This window comes from Hippopotamus amphibius, chromosome 6 (genome assembly GCF_030028045.1).
Source record: "Hippopotamus amphibius kiboko isolate mHipAmp2 chromosome 6, mHipAmp2.hap2, whole genome shotgun sequence".
NCBI classification, from domain to species: Eukaryota; Metazoa; Chordata; class Mammalia; order Artiodactyla; family Hippopotamidae; genus Hippopotamus; species Hippopotamus amphibius.
The window spans coordinates 68,223,582-68,241,467 of NC_080191.1; the positions used below are offsets into that span (position 1 = coordinate 68,223,582).

Here is a 17,886-nt window from a genome sequence, read left to right on the forward strand (position 1 = left end):
GCAACTTCCCACTACCTATCTGTTTTACAGTTGGTAGTGTAAATATGTCTATGCTACTCTCTCACTTCGTCCCTGCTTCCCCTTCACCCCCGCCCCCCAGCACTGAGATTCCTGAGCTGGCGGCAGGGCTGAAGGCATTGTTGACAATCCCTCCTTGCCACATCCTGCCTAAGTCGGGCAGTGAGGAGCCTGAAGGACGGAGGAGGTGGAGGTGGCGCTGGCGAGGAAAGGCCGACTTACACGGCCCTTTTAGGTCCTGATGCTGGGAGCGGGGTCTACGCTCCTATTTCCTCTCACCGGGTAACTCTGCCCGGGAGTGGCTCCCTCTCGGGCAAAACTATGGTCTGGTTAAACGGGAAGGTGCAGGAAAGCCGGTCTACCGGCGCCCCGGGGACACCAGCCGAGGGCCGCGGTCCAGGACTCCTGGTGCTGAGCGGGCGGAGTCAGACCGGAAGACGCGGGGGGGCGGGACTCACGAGTCGCAGGGGAAGAGGCGGTACCGGCGCACACGAACCAATCACAGCAGACGCTTCCACGTGGCTGCCGCTGACCAATAGGCGGTCGCGGCGGTAGCGGCGGGGAAATTCAAACGTGTTTGCGGAGAGGGGCTGGAATTCCATCTTTTCTTCTCAACTCCGCTTTCAGGTGGAGAGTCCTACCTGGGCGGCGCAGGGAGGGACGGCGGCGGCCGGTGTGTGGGCTCTTTAGCTGCGCCGCGTGGGCCGGTGAGCGGTGGGGGCGAGGCGGGGAGGGCTCAGGGCCTGGCAGAAGACGTGGGGCGCGGCTCAACGGGCTGGAGGGGGAGGGGCGGGCTCGCTGCCGCCGCCAGTCCTCTGGATAGTGCTGGAGAAATTTTTGTTGAGGACCAGGGAAGCGGGTGGTAGGTGTGGACTTGGTTGGAGAGAGGGCCTGGCAGGGCATCTGGGGAGACTCCCTCTCTCGTCTGGTGTTTTAGAACCGGGAGAGGAGATGGTGGCCGTGGTTCTGACAGTTACTTTTGGAACCTGGCTTCAAGGGGTGATATCTAGCTGCCCACTTTATCGGCCCTTTTTATGATTATACTCGAGGTCTGGGGCGGCATTGATATCAGTGACCCTGAGTTACTGGGTTGATGGGTTTGAGAATCACAGAGATGAGACTGACTGGAAAAAGACTGCGGACACTTTGTTGTCTAAACATGAACACCATGTAGACGAACAAGTGCTCAGTACTGTACGAATACAGTAGACTCTGGGTATTAGAATGATTGAGGTAGCACATCATGTTTCTGCAATATATGCACAAGAACAAGCTTCTGATATCCCATTTGTCAGTAAAGGGCAGTGATGTTGTATATGTCGTGCTTTGAAAGTACTTTGTGATGTGCAGGTTTACTGATATACAGCAGCTGAATAAAGGAGTGGTTATTCTCATCACCAAAAGGATTTTTTATGCCTGTATGTCACTTCCAGAATCCAAGCAAACATACCATCACATTTTTTAAAAAGACTGAATATGCAGATGACCCAGAGAAAATAATTCTGGAAAAAGAGTGGAAGGAAGGCATAGACAGAAACATGGAAAGTTTGAAAGGGGGCAGAAACTCATGTGTTGTGCAATGGCTTTATTGACGTTCTGGTGGAAAGAAGAGGTGAATTTACCTATTGGGAACCTTGCTGGGCAGATTACGAAGACATGCTGTTGTTTTTGTGCACATAGCTTCACAAATGCCACCCTGATAATATCTGTGTTGAGATATGTTTATATAACTAGTGCTTTAGTCTTCTGGGTTCTCAGGGCTAGTTGCAACATTTTTTTCTTTAACACTAGTAAAAATAGGAATTATGAATAGTTCAATTTTTTTTTTTTGTCATAGAAATGGAGGCTGAGGATTTAAGTGGCAGAGAATTGACAATTGATTCCATAATGAACAAAATGAGAGACATTAAAAATAAATTTAAAAATGAAGACCTTACTGACGAGCTAAGCTTGAATAAAGTGCCTGCTGATACTACAGGTGAGTTCCCTTGTTTTGAGGGCCATGCGAGGTAAAAGAAGGAAATGTTAACCACTGGGTGTTCACATAGTATACTTTTCTTAGTAGCTGATGCTTACCAATTAGAGCACAAACATTTTATGTTTTAACCCTTCTGTGTGGAAATATTCCCACAATTTTCCACTTTCTTAAAAAAAGGACACAACATCATTTATTACAATGTGCTCAGAGGTAGTTTTCTTTATCTCTTCCATTATTGGCAGCTGTCATTTCTACAGACATGCCTGCCATCAGTAGGTATGCCATTTTTTTTCCATTCCTTTTTTTGCTGCAAACTGAGAAAGCCTCGCGAATCTCAATGAAATGATGTACAGATTTAAGGTTAAACCCTCAATATTTGATTTCAAGAGTCTTCCTGTTACTCTCCTGGCTTTCTTTCCTATTCTCCCTTGCTCACCTCTGTGGCCCGCCATAGCGGCTACCTTGCTGTGCCTCCTGTGTGCTGGACCAGTTCCTACCCCAGTGCCTTTGTTCTTGCTTTCTGCCTGAACACCACTCCCCATCTGTCTGCCCACTCTTACCTCCTGCAAGTCCTTGTTCAAATGTCATCTCATGGAGGTCTTCCCTAATCCATCTATTTAAAATAGCAACCTGCTGGGTTGGGCGTGTGTCTCGTCTTTCCTTTCCCTATATTTTTCTCCACAGCACTAATCTCATTTACTCACGTGTTTATTGTCTGTCTCCTTCACTAGAATGTGAGTTCCATGAAGCTTTGGTTTTTATCTGTGGTGTTCTATCCACAGAACTAAGAATGGTGCCTGGCAAGCAGTAGGTACTTAAATTTTTATTGAATGATGAATGAGTGAAAGTGCCCAAAGTTTAATGCCCTAGTTTTATGAAGAGTATTAGCTCAGAAGCCAAACTCTTTACTATATTTTAGACTGTTGAGTTTTCTTGAAAAGTGACCTTTGGATAAGTTTGTTGTGTCTATACTAACCATTCAGTGCATGAGGGATTGAAAGCAAATGGAAGAACCTATAACTAGTCATTATGACAGGTCATATTCCTTGAAACTGATCATTTTGGTGTTAAGCAAATTCTTAATATGGTGATAGTCTATCGATCATACTTTGTGTATTTAAATAGCGCCAATAAAGCTTGTATGCCAAGGTAGATTAATCCTTATTTAAAATTTTAGCTCGCTCAAAACTCTGAATACCTAATACCAAATACCTGATAATTGGGATGTAAGACATTATAATATTGAGTAAGGTTAAAACTATGGTTTCTAGATGAGAAGAATTTACATATCCACTGTGCTACATTGTAATATATGTTTGGCATCAAATGAATACTAACAATAGAGAACAGGATGCTTTAAGTTTTGCATAGAGAGGAAGAATGGGGCATGAGAAATACATTTGCAAAGACTGACTTTTAGACAGCTTGGAGACTGTAATTTGTTAGGAAACTATGGGGGGTGAAACTGGAAAGTGAAGTTAAGATCAGACCAGATTAAGGGTAAAAACAAAGTTATTAATCTGTTATGTTTTATAGTAAAAAGCAGAAGCAGTAATTTTGTTTGTAAAAGCAAATATTTATCCCTTGTTGAAGGTAACTGAAACTAATAGAAGGAATGGGTTTCTTTGAAAAAATATGAATTTAATAATGTTTAGTAATGACTAAAATATTCTGAACAGGACACTGACATTAATTCAAGTTGTCTTTTTAAAAACTATTAACACTAAAGAAAGTTAAAGATAACTGACAGCATGAAAATTATGGAGAAATGTGGGTAACTTGGAGGGAGAAGAAAATGACCATATTAGTTGCTGATCTTCTGTAAACTGGTTTTGTTTGATTTAAAACTAAGTTTGAGGAATATGGAGATAATGTTGGATCGATAAGTTTGTAAAGAAGGTCATGTTAGGACTAGGGCAGTAAGTTTCTAAATTTTTAATGAAAAACTCATTGGTGAATTATTTTCCAAGAAAGGTGGTACTGGTGGTGGTAGGAGAGGCTTAGGTTTTCTTTGGATCGTTAGTACGCTGAAACAGAATTGTGCTGCTGCAGCATCAAATTTTCTTAGACTGCATATGGTTTTTTAAAGCTACTCATAGACATTTATTTCCAAATTTTTTCTTTCTTTCAAAATATGCAGCTTTTTGTGGTAAAATATACCATCTTAAAAGATATATATGCAATAAATTACTTACATTTACATGAATTGTTAGTTTTTAAAAATATTTTAAAGAGTTTGTCTGCATTCATGCCAAGAGTATAAATGATTAACTATAATTTGAAAGAAAAGTGCAACGTGGCATTTGTTTTCTGTCTCTCTTCTGTTGTGGTATATTTTGTTCCTTATTCAGATAACTCGGGAACTGTTAACCAAATTATGATGGCAAACAGCCCAGAGGACTGGTGGAATTTGTTGCTCAAACTAGAGAAAAACAGTGTCCCTTTAAGTGATGCCCTTTTAAATAAATTGATTGGTCGTTACAATCAAGCAATTGAAGCACTTCCTCCAGATAAATATGGCCAAAATGAGAGTTTTGCTAGAATTCAAGTGAGATTTGCTGAACTAAAAGCGTAAGTATTAGCATTTTAACTGCATTTAGCTAACTACAGTACATAACACATAACTACATCACCAAGAGGTAAAATGAAAATGTATTGTCAGGATTACTTGTAAGAAATTTAATATTTTTTGACCAAACCCTTTTATAATTAACAAGTGAATAATGTAAACTTGCTTTACTATATACATATTGCCACAAAATTTATATACTGTAGACTCTGCCTTAAAAGATTTTAAAAATTAACTTATTAGTATTTGATTTTACACACAGAAAAAAAAACAGTATCCTGTGTCTTTTGGAAAATAGAATGAGCAGTTATCAAACTTAGGCAACTGTGTCCTTTTTCTTAAAACTTGACTCTGAAACCTTTTTTTCAGTATTCAGGAGCCCGATGATGCGCGTGACTACTTTCAGATGGCCAGGGCAAACTGCAAGAAATTTGCTTTTGTGCATATATCTTTTGCACAATTTGAACTATCACAAGGTAATCTGAAAATGTCAAGTCCAATTTTAAGTAAAAGATAACTTCCTACTGTAACTTACATTCAAATACTAAATCATGTGTATGAATTAGAAGCATGAGGTGAAAGGTGTGAAAGTTGTTCAGATGAGAAAACCAGGGAAGAATGCTACCTAAGCATAAATGTGGAGAATATTTGTTATACTAGCCCTTCCACTTGTGAGGAGTAATCCAGGAAAATAAGTATGAACACTGTGTGCCATTAGTTAGATTCAGGAAATGTCTAAAGGAAAGTGGCTTCTTTACTGAGTATTTGTGGAATGAAGGACATAAGATATTTAAACTAGAGCTTAGACAAGTTTTTCATGTGCTATGGTGTCATAGCACTAAAATATGCATCAAAATATAATTGTAGCTTATCATAGTTCTCTTTTTTAATTAAGAAATAAACTGCTATTGAAGCTTTTATTTCTTGCTCACTTGGTTCTTCCTAGTCTGGACTTTCTGGATAGAATGAGAGCAATCTCTTACTCAGACGTTGTTAGCCTGGCCATTAGGCTGTCCTCTTCTCGTTTTCTGGGGCCTTTGGATCCATGCTGTTGACCCTCTGGCCACGTTTTCCTGTTTTCCCTTTGCTTTGTTTCTGCTCCATCCCTGATCCTGTTTCCCACCAGTGATACACACATTATCACCATTTTTTTGGCTCAATCAGAATCCTCATAGTTGTGTCCAAAGCAGAGCCCACTCCCTGGAGAGTATTCGCCACTACCAAAGCTGGAGAAAAGCACTGTGTAAACTCAAAATGGTTTGAGAATCCTGAACTTCTGCTTATTCAGGTGATTTCTGAGTCTAGTTATCTGAATCATCTTCTCTGATCTATCCTATGCACTATCAGGTGACTTAAAAAAAAAAACAATCCCTCTTCTGCCTAGGAAACTTGATACCTTGCTTGTTAGAGTAAGTTTGGCCAGGCCTTTAAGATCATCTATCTCTCCTTCATTCTACTTTTTAAAATGTTTGAGGTGTTATGGTCTATCAACAGCAACTAGAAACTTAATATCTTCAGAATACAAATTTTGAAAATCTCAAGGTATATTACCTGTAAAAAAGAAGTAAACATCATTGGTACCACTGTGATGTAGTAGTAACCTCAAGGTCCAAATTGTGATTATTTTGAACAAGGTTGATGAATAGGCTTTCAGAAAATATGCAAAATTCCTGAAGTCCTATGTGCTTTTGGTTTGTGTGTGCATTTTTGTAAGGGTGGAGGACATTCCATAGTTTTTATCAGATTCTCAAAGGAGACAGTGACCTTAGTAAGCTCCCTAATTACTAGCTCCTGTCTAAGGCTTGCTTGCTTCTTTTGCCGTCCTGAAATGCTCAGTACGTGAAATATCACTACTCAGAATAAATGTAGGCTTAGCCTCTATCAGATATGTTTGTGTTCTTAAAATTTGTCAACTGTCAGAAGCTGGAGACTGACTCTTAACCATTTTTATACCCCAGGTGCCAAGTGCATAGCATAACCCTGCAGCTCCCATAAATGCTGATAACACATTTCATAACATACATGATATGTACATTTAATATTTATAAATGAAATTCTAGACTAAATGGATTGGGTAAGTTTGGAGTTGAAAGAATTTGTTCAGTAATTTATCTGTAGTCAAAAAGGTGATTTTGGTAGTCTCAATTATTTTGCATTTTGGGGGTGGTGTAGCTAAGTCTCATAGCTAAAGATTAATATTTATTGTTACATTTTTTTCACATGAATCCTTTTGATGGCGATTCCTTTTAGCAAAAGATGTCAACCTTAATGATAGTGTTATTATAAATAATAATTATTATGCTGCATTATAACAGATTGATGCTCTTTACACTATTGCAACGTCTAGGGATTAGTTTTCCCTTTTACTACATTCTCTCAAATTTTGAGTTGACCTTTACTGTCCCCACTTTCTAACTGCTTTGCTAACATTTCTTTCACTTCTGAAAATAGACAGTGATGATAAAACAATACATAATCACATCAATTACATATTACACAAGTAAACCATTTGACATGAATTGTTATCAGAAATGAGAAATTGCTTATTTGCTTATAAATAAAGTGCATGGGCCTTGGAATAAACATTTTTGCCTAAGACTTTTTTTTTAAGCTCTTTATTGGAATATAATTGCTTTACACTCTTGTACCAGCTTTTGAGGTACACCAGAGTGAATCAGCTGCATTCATACACACATCCCCATATCCCCTCCCTCCCGTGACCCTCCCTGTCCTGGCCCTCTAAGGCTTCACCCATCATCGAGTTGATCTCCCTTTGTTATATAGCAACTTGCCACTCACTATCTATTTTACAGTTGGTAGTGTAAATATGTCTATGCTACTCTCTCACTTTGTCCCAGCTTCCCCTTAGCGACCTCCCCCCACCCCCGCCCGCCCCCAGGCCGCCTAAGATTTTAAAAGTTTTTTCTAGGTCCTGATGAATACGTCTTTAGGGAGTGAAGGTTGCTGCATTAAAATGATAATTACTTTTTACTTTGTTAGGTAATTTCAAAAAAAGTAACCAACTTCTTCATAAAGCTGTGGAATGTGGAGCAGTACCACTAGAAATGCTGGAAATTGCCATTCGGAATTTAAACCTTCAAAAAAAGCAGCTGCTTTCAGAGGAAGAAAAGAAGAGTTTATCAGGTAAATATATGAGCATGTGCTAATACTTTCCTGTGGTGTTTTATCCTGCATAAAAGGATTCAGGATAATATTTTATAGAAAAATATAATTTATTTAGAATGATCAAAATCTAAGATTAAGTTTTAGATGTAAAGGAGGTAAGACTTTTGGAAGTAACGAAGTCATTACTCTCTTCTTGGAAATTTTTTTTCCCTAATCAAACTAATTGGTAACACATTAAAAACAACTTGATCTAAAACGATAAGGTCCTTCTGTATAGCACAGGGAATTATGTTTAATATCCTGTAATAAACACTAATGAAAAAGTGTGTGTGTGTATAAATTACTTTTCTGTACACCAGAAACTAACACAACATTGTAAATCAACTGTACTTCAATTAAAAACAAACAAAAAAACTTGATCTAGGCAAGAGAATGACTTTTTGCTATCAGAAATAAGGAATGTGTCTTTACTCTGAATAAACAGTTACATAATTATGGAATAGTTATGAAGTACAGTTAGAGAATTATCTTCATAACATCTTTGTGTCTGCACATCTTATTTAGGGACAGATATTTACTATGAATTGACCTTTAAAATATTCTTGTTTTTGAGATTACTTTTTTTGTGTGTTCCTTATGTCTTTATAAATTTAATTACAATTTCAAAATGTTTACAGCACCTACAGTATCAAATGTGCAAGAACCATTCCCCAATACAGTTGGACATTTACAGAATAGGAACATCAGTTGTGATTCCAGAGGACAGACTACTAAAGCCAGGTTTTTGTATGGGTAAGGAAACTGAATCCATTTTTTAAATGCTCATCATGCATTTATATTATTTATACATCTACATATGTATTTTCATGTTACAATAACAGTGCTTAGCAGTTGGTGAAAATGCATATTTCAATATTATTCTTTTTTAAATTGGAGGTATTTTCTTTCTGTTTAGAGAAAACATACCCCCTCAAGATGCAGAGGTAGGCCATCGAAATCCCTTGAAACAAACAAACAAGGCTAAACGGGTAAGTTATTTTTAATCTACTTTGATTAAAATGGTGGTGGTGAGGTTTATGCGTGTTTGCTAGTTACTTACTTAATCTTTCAAAACATTTTTAGTCATGCCCATTTGGAAGAGTCCCAGTGAACCTTCTTAGTAGCCCAGATTACCATGAGAGAACAGATACTTTGGTTGCACCACCTTTTACTAAAAGGTATGTTTGAGTTTTAATTTTTTAACTTGTTTTCAAAACTTGAAGATTGATGGCAGAATGATGTTAAAGTCTTTTACTACATAAAAGTAGTTATGATTCCATTTTTATTTAGTATGAGGAATGAGTGGGAAATGTGGCTTTAGTTTGCTTTTTCACTGATTAAAAATATCCATTAAAGCAACTATTAAAAAATTAGGAAACATAGAGGAAAAAATATTAAGTCAACATGAAGCTTTAAAGACTATGCAAACAGCCCTGGGGTAAAAACTCCTGATGTTTGAACATTTCTTGCTTATGGTTCTGGTAAGACTCTCTTTAGTGTGTATGCAGTTCTCCATAGTGGTGGAGGGAAGTCTGGGAACAATTTCTTTTGCAGCTAGTTCAGGGAAAAGGGCAGCTATCAGTGGGAGAGATGATTAATTCACTCATTTGCTTCCAAGCCTAGGGCTTCAAGAAGTGGGGCAGCATAAGTAGAGATGAAGTATTGTTACCACATCCCACGTGTTCTTTGTTCAACTTGAAAAGTGAGAATCTCATATTCCAGCTTAGCTAAGGGACTTTTTTTTTCTGGTCTATTTTTAACTCTAACCACTATTCATAAGGTTGTTTCTAACGGAAAAGGCTCCTTGGATTCCAAAGATTCATTTTGCAAGTAAACTTTAGAAATACAATGGATTATTTTCAGTTGGTGTCTTCTATACTTAAATTCTTATTGTACTTAGGGCTTGACTAAATATTGATATTAAAGATCATTTTGGTTTTCAAGGTTAAGCTCCAAAATCTTTTGAGATGACTATATTCTTATCACCTCCATTTCAACTACTAGCTTAAGAAGAAAAGGAGACTTTCTCCCACTCAAAAAAAAAATCAGAACAAAACCAAACCAGCCATTTTCTTGGTGCTTGTTTTGATACACTGTGAGCTAGGCACTCACCCATAGGAGAGTCTACACCCTAATTCTTGTCCTTAAGCTATTTGCAACCTGAAGTGTAGTTTGATCTACATACTGCTGTTCCCTTATCCTTTCCCACAGTTGTACCTTGACTCCAGCTGTCACTTATTACATAACAGGGTAGGCACTCACCTACTTACTGCTCATCTCTTTCATTTTTGTCACCGCCCAGCACCTAACTTAGTCACATTTATACTGGAATCTTGTTATTTTTAAAAATATCTTTCCAAGTGATTTTTCCAATTAAAAGGTGTACATATGGCTAAAAAGCCACCTTTAAAATGGAAAAAAATAATACATTGAAATGATTGATTTCAAATTAAACATCACAGTTGTTTTGTTTCATGGGTAACAGACAGATCTCCGGATCAGAATGCCGAGATGCAATCATTTCTGGATCTAAATCAAGTGGAAATGATTCCAGTGAGTTGAGACATTTAAAGGTATGTCCATTTTTAAATCTTTCTTTCGAGCAAGGGTTCCTGACCCAAGGTCCACGGAGCTTTTTCCAGGAAAGGAGTCCATGGTGTATGTATCTCCAGCAGTGTTCCTGAAGCCCTAGGAGATGTCAGACTACTCATGGGAAGTGGCACAGAAATCCTAAACTTTCTCCTCAGTTGGGTGGTAGGGCGACGATCAGTGATCTCCTGGGGTAACTGAATTAGCAATTATTATGTAGTGTTTAAGCAGGTTAGTTGGCCTGGGTTCCGTGCCCCCCAGCTTTTGTTTCGTAGTGTGTTTAATCATATGATCTGGCAGAGCATCTTAGACAAAAATGAGGGAGTGGCTTTGTGATGGGGCAGATGAGGGCTTAGATAATCCTGATGTCCTGATATGGCAGATGTGTGAAGTTCAAAGGCAGGAAACAGCCTTAATCCCTGGTGCACTGATTTTTAGGGGTTATACTGTACTTACTGTAGTTGAGTTAAACCCCTGGCATCACAATGTAGGTCTTTTCCATTTTAGATTCCTTGTAACTCCTCTCTCTTTCATGGTCTATGCTTTTAAATAATGAGTTTAATTTACAGCTATCTTAGAGAATAGTGCATAGTTGTGTCAAAAGTTTATTTTCTGTGTTTAGAATAACTACTGTCTTATACAAATCTTGATTTTGACCAATGCTGTTATTTTTGGTGATAAAATATGATCATAGTAACAAAATAATGAAGTGTGTCTTACGTTGGATTCAAATTTCCTAACCTTTCTTTTTAAGTGACTATGTTCTATCAGTTGGTTAATATGTCTATTGAAAGTAAATTGGCCAATTATATGGTTATGGCCATTCCCATTGCCCTAGAAGTTATCTTTGCTGGGAGTTTGTGAGTCTACATATAATTATAATAGGCAATTTTCCTAGCAGTCTTTTCATATAGGTGAGACTTTAGTATATTGAACACTAAGAGAGATTAGTACTACTTCTGTTGATGAGACTTTATTTTATATCAAATCAAATCTTATTATTTTTATGTAGTCTGCTCAAAATATTCGTTCCAAGGAACCTTTGATGTCAGATGAGAAGAGTTCTGAACTTATTACTGATTCAGTAACCCTGAAGAGTAAAAGTGAATCAAGTCTCCTAAAAAAATTAGAAGGTAAGAGTAACAAAACAGACTGCTTCTTTGAGAGAATCACTTTGTACTTATGAAAGTTGACCAGCCACCTAACAATTGCCATGTAGGACTGTGACTATGTCCCTTTATATTGTATTTCAGTTAAATTGTATACAGTATATGAAAAGTATTAAATTCTGTAGCAAAGAAGGTTTATTTGCCTAAAAGGTGCATTAAAGAAAGATTGGAGGGAAAATACAATGGCACTGAGTTATTTTTCTCAGTTGGTTTGACAAATGCTTTCTGGAAAGTACACAGAGCTGTATTTATATGACAATTCTTCTTTTCCTCTTTTGTCAAACATTTGCTTTTCCACTTTATGAGTAAGTACTATGATGAATCTTCTAAGGATATATAAATGAATGAGACAGAGTCCTAAGGAGGTTGCCAACCAGTGTGGGAGATGTGCTAATAAATAAAATGCTGGGTAGAATATAGAGGGTATCATGAGAACCGCATCAATAAAATGCTATGAGGATTCAGTGGAAGGAGAAATCCAAGGAACTAATTTGGCTTAGGGGAAATAAGGAAATAGTTGGTGAAGGAGAAGAAACGTGAAGAATTGTTAGCATTTAAATAGGGAGAAACAGCAGTGATAGAATATTTCAGATGGAGAGAAGAGCGTATGCAAAAAAATAAAATATTCTAGGAACCAAAGATGACCAATTATGCTGAAAACTGTAACACAGGTAATATAGAAGTGGGAGATAAGACTAGGTAGACCCTGAAGGCCAGGCTTAAATTGTTTGTGTTTTTAGATGTCAGAGGACCATCAAAGATTTTTGAACGGGATCATGAATTAGATGATCATTGTCCAAAAAAAAGTTGCCAGATTGGGTGTAACTTTTCTTTTAATTGGACTAAGGAGGAACACTTGGCCTTTTCTGGTTTTAGCCCTGAAAGTCCCATATCTCAGGAAAGCCCTCAGTCCCTGCAAACTGGGATGCCATTGTTTTGACTGGGAATATCAGCATCCCTTGGTATCGGCAGGGGATTGTTTCCGGGACCCCCCCATGGCTGCCCAAATCCTAGGATGCGCAAGTCCCTTAAGTAAAATGATGTAGTACAGTCAGCCCTGTGGAACCTGCAGATACAGAGGGCCAACTATAGATTCCTCTTCCTAGTATTCGGGGAAAACTGTTATATTTTATATTTCCATGGCACCTATTATAACTGATATGATTGAAAAATCATCTTTACCAAAAATGCCTGTTTATAGTACTGATCTGGCACCTAATTTAATGCTTTTAAGTGAATGCTTGTTGAGTACCTACACTATGTCAGTGATACTTTATTATGTAGTAAAATTTCCAATCAGAAAACTGCCCAAATCACAAGAGTACAGCCCAATGGAATTTCATTTCTTTCACACCCATTTCCGTCAAGTGTATTCAGGGTGGGGTTGTCGGGTCACAGGATGTGCATATGTTCAGCTCGGCAATAGTGCCAAACAGTTTTCCAAAATGTTATGTGTGACCAGCACTTATGTTGCTCTTGCTCCATAGTCTTCCCAGTCATTTTCATTATTGGTTTTTAATGTTAGACATTCTGATTCTGCTAAGCGATATCTCACTGTGGTTTTAATTCGAATTTCCCTGATGTCTAATGAGGTTGAATGCCTTTTTGTGTTTATTGGCCATATGGGTATCCTCTTGTGAAGTACTTGTTCAAGTCTCACCAGTTTTCCCATTGGGTTTCCTTTCTTTCTCGCATTGATTTTTAGGAGACATTTATATGGTCTAAATACAGCTCCTTTTTTGGGTATATGTGTTAAAGTAACTTCTCCTATTATGTGGCGAAGACTTGATGAAATTCTTAATTATCATGCACTTTAATTTATCAGTCTTTTCCTTTATGGTGAGTGTTTTCTGTGCCTTTAAACAAATCTTTTCCTACTCCAAGATCATAAAGGCATTTCCATATATTTTAGAAGACATCATTTTACCTTTCACATTTAGACTTATATTCTATTTGAATTTAATATTTGTGTATAGTTAAGAGGAAGTGTCAGGATTCATAGTTTCTCCCCATGTAGATATCTAGTAGGTCCAGCAACATGTATTGAAAAGACCCTTTTCCCCCTCAGTGAATTGCTGTAAATTAGATGAGTCTGTGTGTGATGTCTGGTTTTGGATTCTTCTCTATTCCATAGTCCTTTGTGTCTTTGTACTAATACTGTCATAATTACTGCAGTAAATCTTCATATCTGTCAGTGTAAATCTTCCAACTTTGTTCTTTGTCAAAGCTATTTTGGTTATTCTAAACCTTTTGGATTTCCATATAAATATTAGAGTCTGTCAGATTCCTTTTTTTTGATTGAGATCTAGTGGGACAAGTTGACATCTTAGCAGATAAATTTTCTAGTCCACTAAACTGCCATATCCCTTCATTCGGTTAAGTAGTCTTCAAGACATTATTGAAAAAATTGTTTCCTGTGTAGAGATTTTGGTTATCTTTTGCTAGGGATATACCTAAATACCTGATTTTTTTTTTTTTGGTGTTATGATAACGAATGGGATCTTTTTAAAAAATTTTATCCTCTACTTCTTTGTTGCTGGTATATAAAAATACAACTAACTTTTAGCTATTGATCTTATTTACAGTGGCATTGCTAAAATCACTGAATAATTCTAATATTTTCATATAAATTCTTTTGTGTTGTTTGAAAGTAATACATTTTATTGCTTCCAGTCCTTTTAACTTTAATTTCTTTTCTTTGCTGTATTGCACTTATCATCTCTAGTATAATGGTGAATAGAAGGAATGCTAGATGGCGTTTTTGTTCATTCCTTATTTTAGAGGGACACTGTCACCATTTTATCCTTGTATGATAATTGCCTTAGAGTCTTATAGCTATTCCTTATTAAGTATCAAAACAGAGTGAGTTTTGCTTTATACCTAAATTAACATTAGTCTTTTTGTGACTGAGTGTTGAATTTTATGAGAGAGCTTTTCTGTGTTTATTGAGTTGGTCACATACTTTTCTTCTTTATTATTATGGCAAATTAAATTAACTTTCAGTGTTAAGTAAACTTTGTGTTTGGAAATAAACACAACTTGGTCATAATTTATTATACCTTTTGTATATCGGTTACAAATATTTTGTTTAGAATTTTTGCATCTGCTGCATCTGTTAAGACAGGAACGGAATGTTGACATTCATAAAATAGTCAATATTATTGTTGAGGCTCTTTTGTTCAGAGCCCCTTAAGAAAGTAAATTACAGGCTAGTTTAAGGTAAAATTTTTGATGAAAAAAACTAGGTCTATGAAAAGTGAACCAGCTTCTCTTTATTAGTAAGATTTTATGACATATATGTTTTTGAATTTTTACTTATTTACTTCATTGTTTTCTGGTAAAGACCAAAAGTATTTAAATTAAGAAAGGTCTCTGATAAAGCTCTAGGTAACAACCCAGCAAGATGGCTGTTGCAGCTTTGTAAAACTGACTTGCTAAAAGCGAATTGTCAGCAACTGGTTTAAGTTTTTAGTTTCTCTTTGTTTTTAAGAGCAAAATGCTAATACAGTTTGTAATGTGTTCTATTGTTTAAGTTAAATTTTGGTATTATCAAATATTCTTGCCTATTAATGACAACAACAAATGCAATTTCAGAAACTAAAGAACATCAAGAACCAAAGGTTCCAGAAAGTAACCAGAAACAATGGCAATCAAAGAGAAAGTCAGAATGTGTAAACAAGAATCCTGCTGCATCTTCAAATCAGTGGCAGATTCCAGAGATGATCCAAAAAGTTAATACAGAGGTAACTTTCTTTTCTACCTCAAGTGTAACATTGCCATTGTTCATAATGTGATGATCGTGTTAAGTATTTTCTTCTTTTTTAAATCCTTATGCAACATACTTAGTGAAGTAGTTTGCTCAAATGTGTGTTGTTTTTGTTTTTGTTTTTTTTAATTCACAAAACAGTGATCAGTAACAATCGTAGGTTTAGTTTAGTAAGAGTATATGTCAAGCTGAATTCCTTTCTGTTTTCAATGGTATTTCTAGATGGCTGGTAGACCAGTGCAGGGATCAGCAAACTACAGCCTGGGAGCCAAATCTAGTTCCCAGCCTGTGTGTAAACAACTTTTTATTGGAACACAACCATACCCATTTATTTACTTACCTTCTCTGCCTGCTTTTGAACCAAAACAACAGAGTTGAGTAATTGCAACAATGAGCACCTGGCCTGTAAAGCCTAAAATCTATCTTGGCTTTTGCAGAAAACAATATGCTGATCCCTGAACCAGTGTGGTGCTGTACCAAGCATTTAACAATTTCCTATTGTCGTCTTCATGGATAAAATAGAAAAATATAGTCTAGACAGTGTGAATTCGTAGCAGGTTGAATGACCATTCCCAGTGGCTGGGGTCCATTTCAGAAGGAAGGATCTGGTGGAGAGCCATACCTGTATGTAGTCCATGGCCGGACTCTCCCCATTATTACTTTTCAGTTGTATTCTAACTCAGCTGTTCTCAAATATTTTGGTCTTGGTACCTTCTTTTATACTCTTAATTATTGAGGCCTCTAAAGAGCTTTGGGGGAATTTGCTGGCAGTCTAGTTGTTAGGACTTGGGGCTTTCATTGCTGAAGGCCTGGGTTCAATCCCTGGTCAGGGAACTAAGATCCCACAAGTTGTGCCATGGCCAAAGGGAAAAAAAAAGAGCTTTGGTTTATGTAGGCTATGTTTATCTGTATTTGCTATAACAGAAAGTAAAACCAATACATTTTTTAAATATTTACTAATTTATTAAAAATAACAATAATAAACTTACTACATGTGAATGTAGATACACTTTTATGAAAAATAAGTATTTTGTTTTATTGAGGTATCATTGATATATACATTATGTTAGTTTTAGGTGTACACCGTAATGACTCGATATTTGATATACAGTTGACCCTTGTACAACATGAGTTTGAACTGTGTGGGTCCACTTATGCATGGATTTTTTTTCAATAAATGTGTACTATAGTGCTGCATGATCTTCAGTTGGTTGGTTCTGAGGATATGGCACTGTGGATACATAGCGCCAGCTGTAAATTTATATGTGGATTTTTGACTTCATGGGAGGTTGGTACCCTTAACCTCCCAGTTGTTCAAGGATCAACTCTATTGCAAAATAAACACCACAGTTAAGTGTAGTTAACACACATTACCATACATAGCTACAAATTGTTTTTCTTGTGATGAGAATTTCTAAGATCTACTCAGCAGCTTTCAAATATGCAATACGGTATTATTAACTATAGTCACCATGTTGTTCGTTACATCCCCACGATTTATTTATCTTATAACTGGAAGTTTGTACCTTTTGATCCTCTTCACCCATTCCCCCTCCTGGCAAGCACCAAACTATCTGTGAGCTTGGTGTTTTGTTGTTGTTTTTTTTTCCCTTCTAGATTTATATATAAGTGATACTATGCAGTATTGGTCTTTCTCTAGCTATTTCACTTATAATTCCTCCAAGGTCTATCGATGTCACAAATGGCAAGATTTCATATCTTTTTATGACTGAAAAATATTCCACTGTGTATACGTACCACATTTTGTTTCTCCACTCAGCCATCAATGGATATTTACGTTGTTTCCATTTCTTGGCTATTGTAAGTAATGCTGCTATGAACATGAGGATACAGATATCTTTTCAAGTTAGTGTTTTCCTTTTCTTTGTGTAAATACCCCAGAAGTAGAACTGCTAGGTCATATGGTAGTTCTATTTTTAATTTTTTGAGTATCCTCGATACTGTTTTCCACAGTGGCTGCACCAATTTACATTTTAACCAACAATGCACAAGACTTCCATTTTCTCCACCTCCTTGTCAACACATTATTTATTCTTTTTCATAATAGGCATTCTGACAGGTGTGAGATGATAGCTCATTGTGGTTTTGATTTGCATTTCTCTGATGATTAGTGATGTTGTGCATCTTTTCATATATCTGTTGGCTATGTATTTGTATGTCTTCTATCTAATAGAAGAATATCTATTAGAAAAATATCTAATGAGGTCCTTTGTTCATTTTTAAGTTGGTTATTTGATTTTTGGTATTGAGTTGTAATGAGTTCCTTGTGTATTTTAGATATTAACCTCTTATTGGGTATGTGGTTTGCAGATATTTCTCCCATTCCATAGATTGTCTTTTCATTCTGTTGATGGTTTCCTTTGCTGTGCAGAAGCTTTTTAGTTTGATGTAGTCCTGCTTGTTTATTTTTGCTTTTGTTTTTACTTTTGGCGTCAGAACCAAAAATTCATGGCCAAGACCCCTGTTAAGGAGCTTCTTACCACCTATGTTTTATTCTAGAAGTTTTATGTTTTAAGGTCTTACATTCAAGTCTTTAATTCATTTTGAGTTAATTTTTGTGTATGGTGTGAGAAAGTAGTCCAGTTTCATTCTTTTGCAGGTGGCTGTCCAG

The 17,886-nt window shown here is 36.8% G+C and overlaps 1 protein-coding gene across 5 annotated transcripts in view; it reads left to right on the forward strand.

The window, feature by feature from the left end:
- The first annotated feature begins 205 nt into the window (after window positions 1-205).
- TTK (TTK protein kinase) overlaps window positions 206-17,886 on the forward strand; it is a 41,597-nt gene continuing 23,916 nt past the window's right edge. For 2 of the 5 annotated variants that reach the window (XM_057740276.1, XM_057740277.1), the window contains exons 1-12: window positions 206-300; window positions 646-725; window positions 1,856-1,996; window positions 4,348-4,567; window positions 4,935-5,041; window positions 7,566-7,709; window positions 8,369-8,483; window positions 8,647-8,719; window positions 8,814-8,908; window positions 10,216-10,303; window positions 11,332-11,452; window positions 15,083-15,231. In XM_057740276.1, the coding sequence (XP_057596259.1) occupies window positions 260-300; window positions 646-725; window positions 1,856-1,996; window positions 4,348-4,567; window positions 4,935-5,041; window positions 7,566-7,709; window positions 8,369-8,483; window positions 8,647-8,719; window positions 8,814-8,908; window positions 10,216-10,303; window positions 11,332-11,452; window positions 15,083-15,231 (1,374 nt within the window). In that variant the 5' untranslated portion in view covers window positions 206-259. Of the gene's footprint in view, window positions 301-585; window positions 726-1,855; window positions 1,997-2,727; window positions 2,804-4,347; window positions 4,568-4,934; window positions 5,042-7,565; window positions 7,710-8,368; window positions 8,484-8,646; window positions 8,720-8,813; window positions 8,909-10,215; window positions 10,304-11,331; window positions 11,453-15,082; window positions 15,232-17,886 lie in introns of those variants that run through there. The other 3 variants (XM_057740278.1, XM_057740280.1, XM_057740279.1) reach the window with 3 other exon arrangements.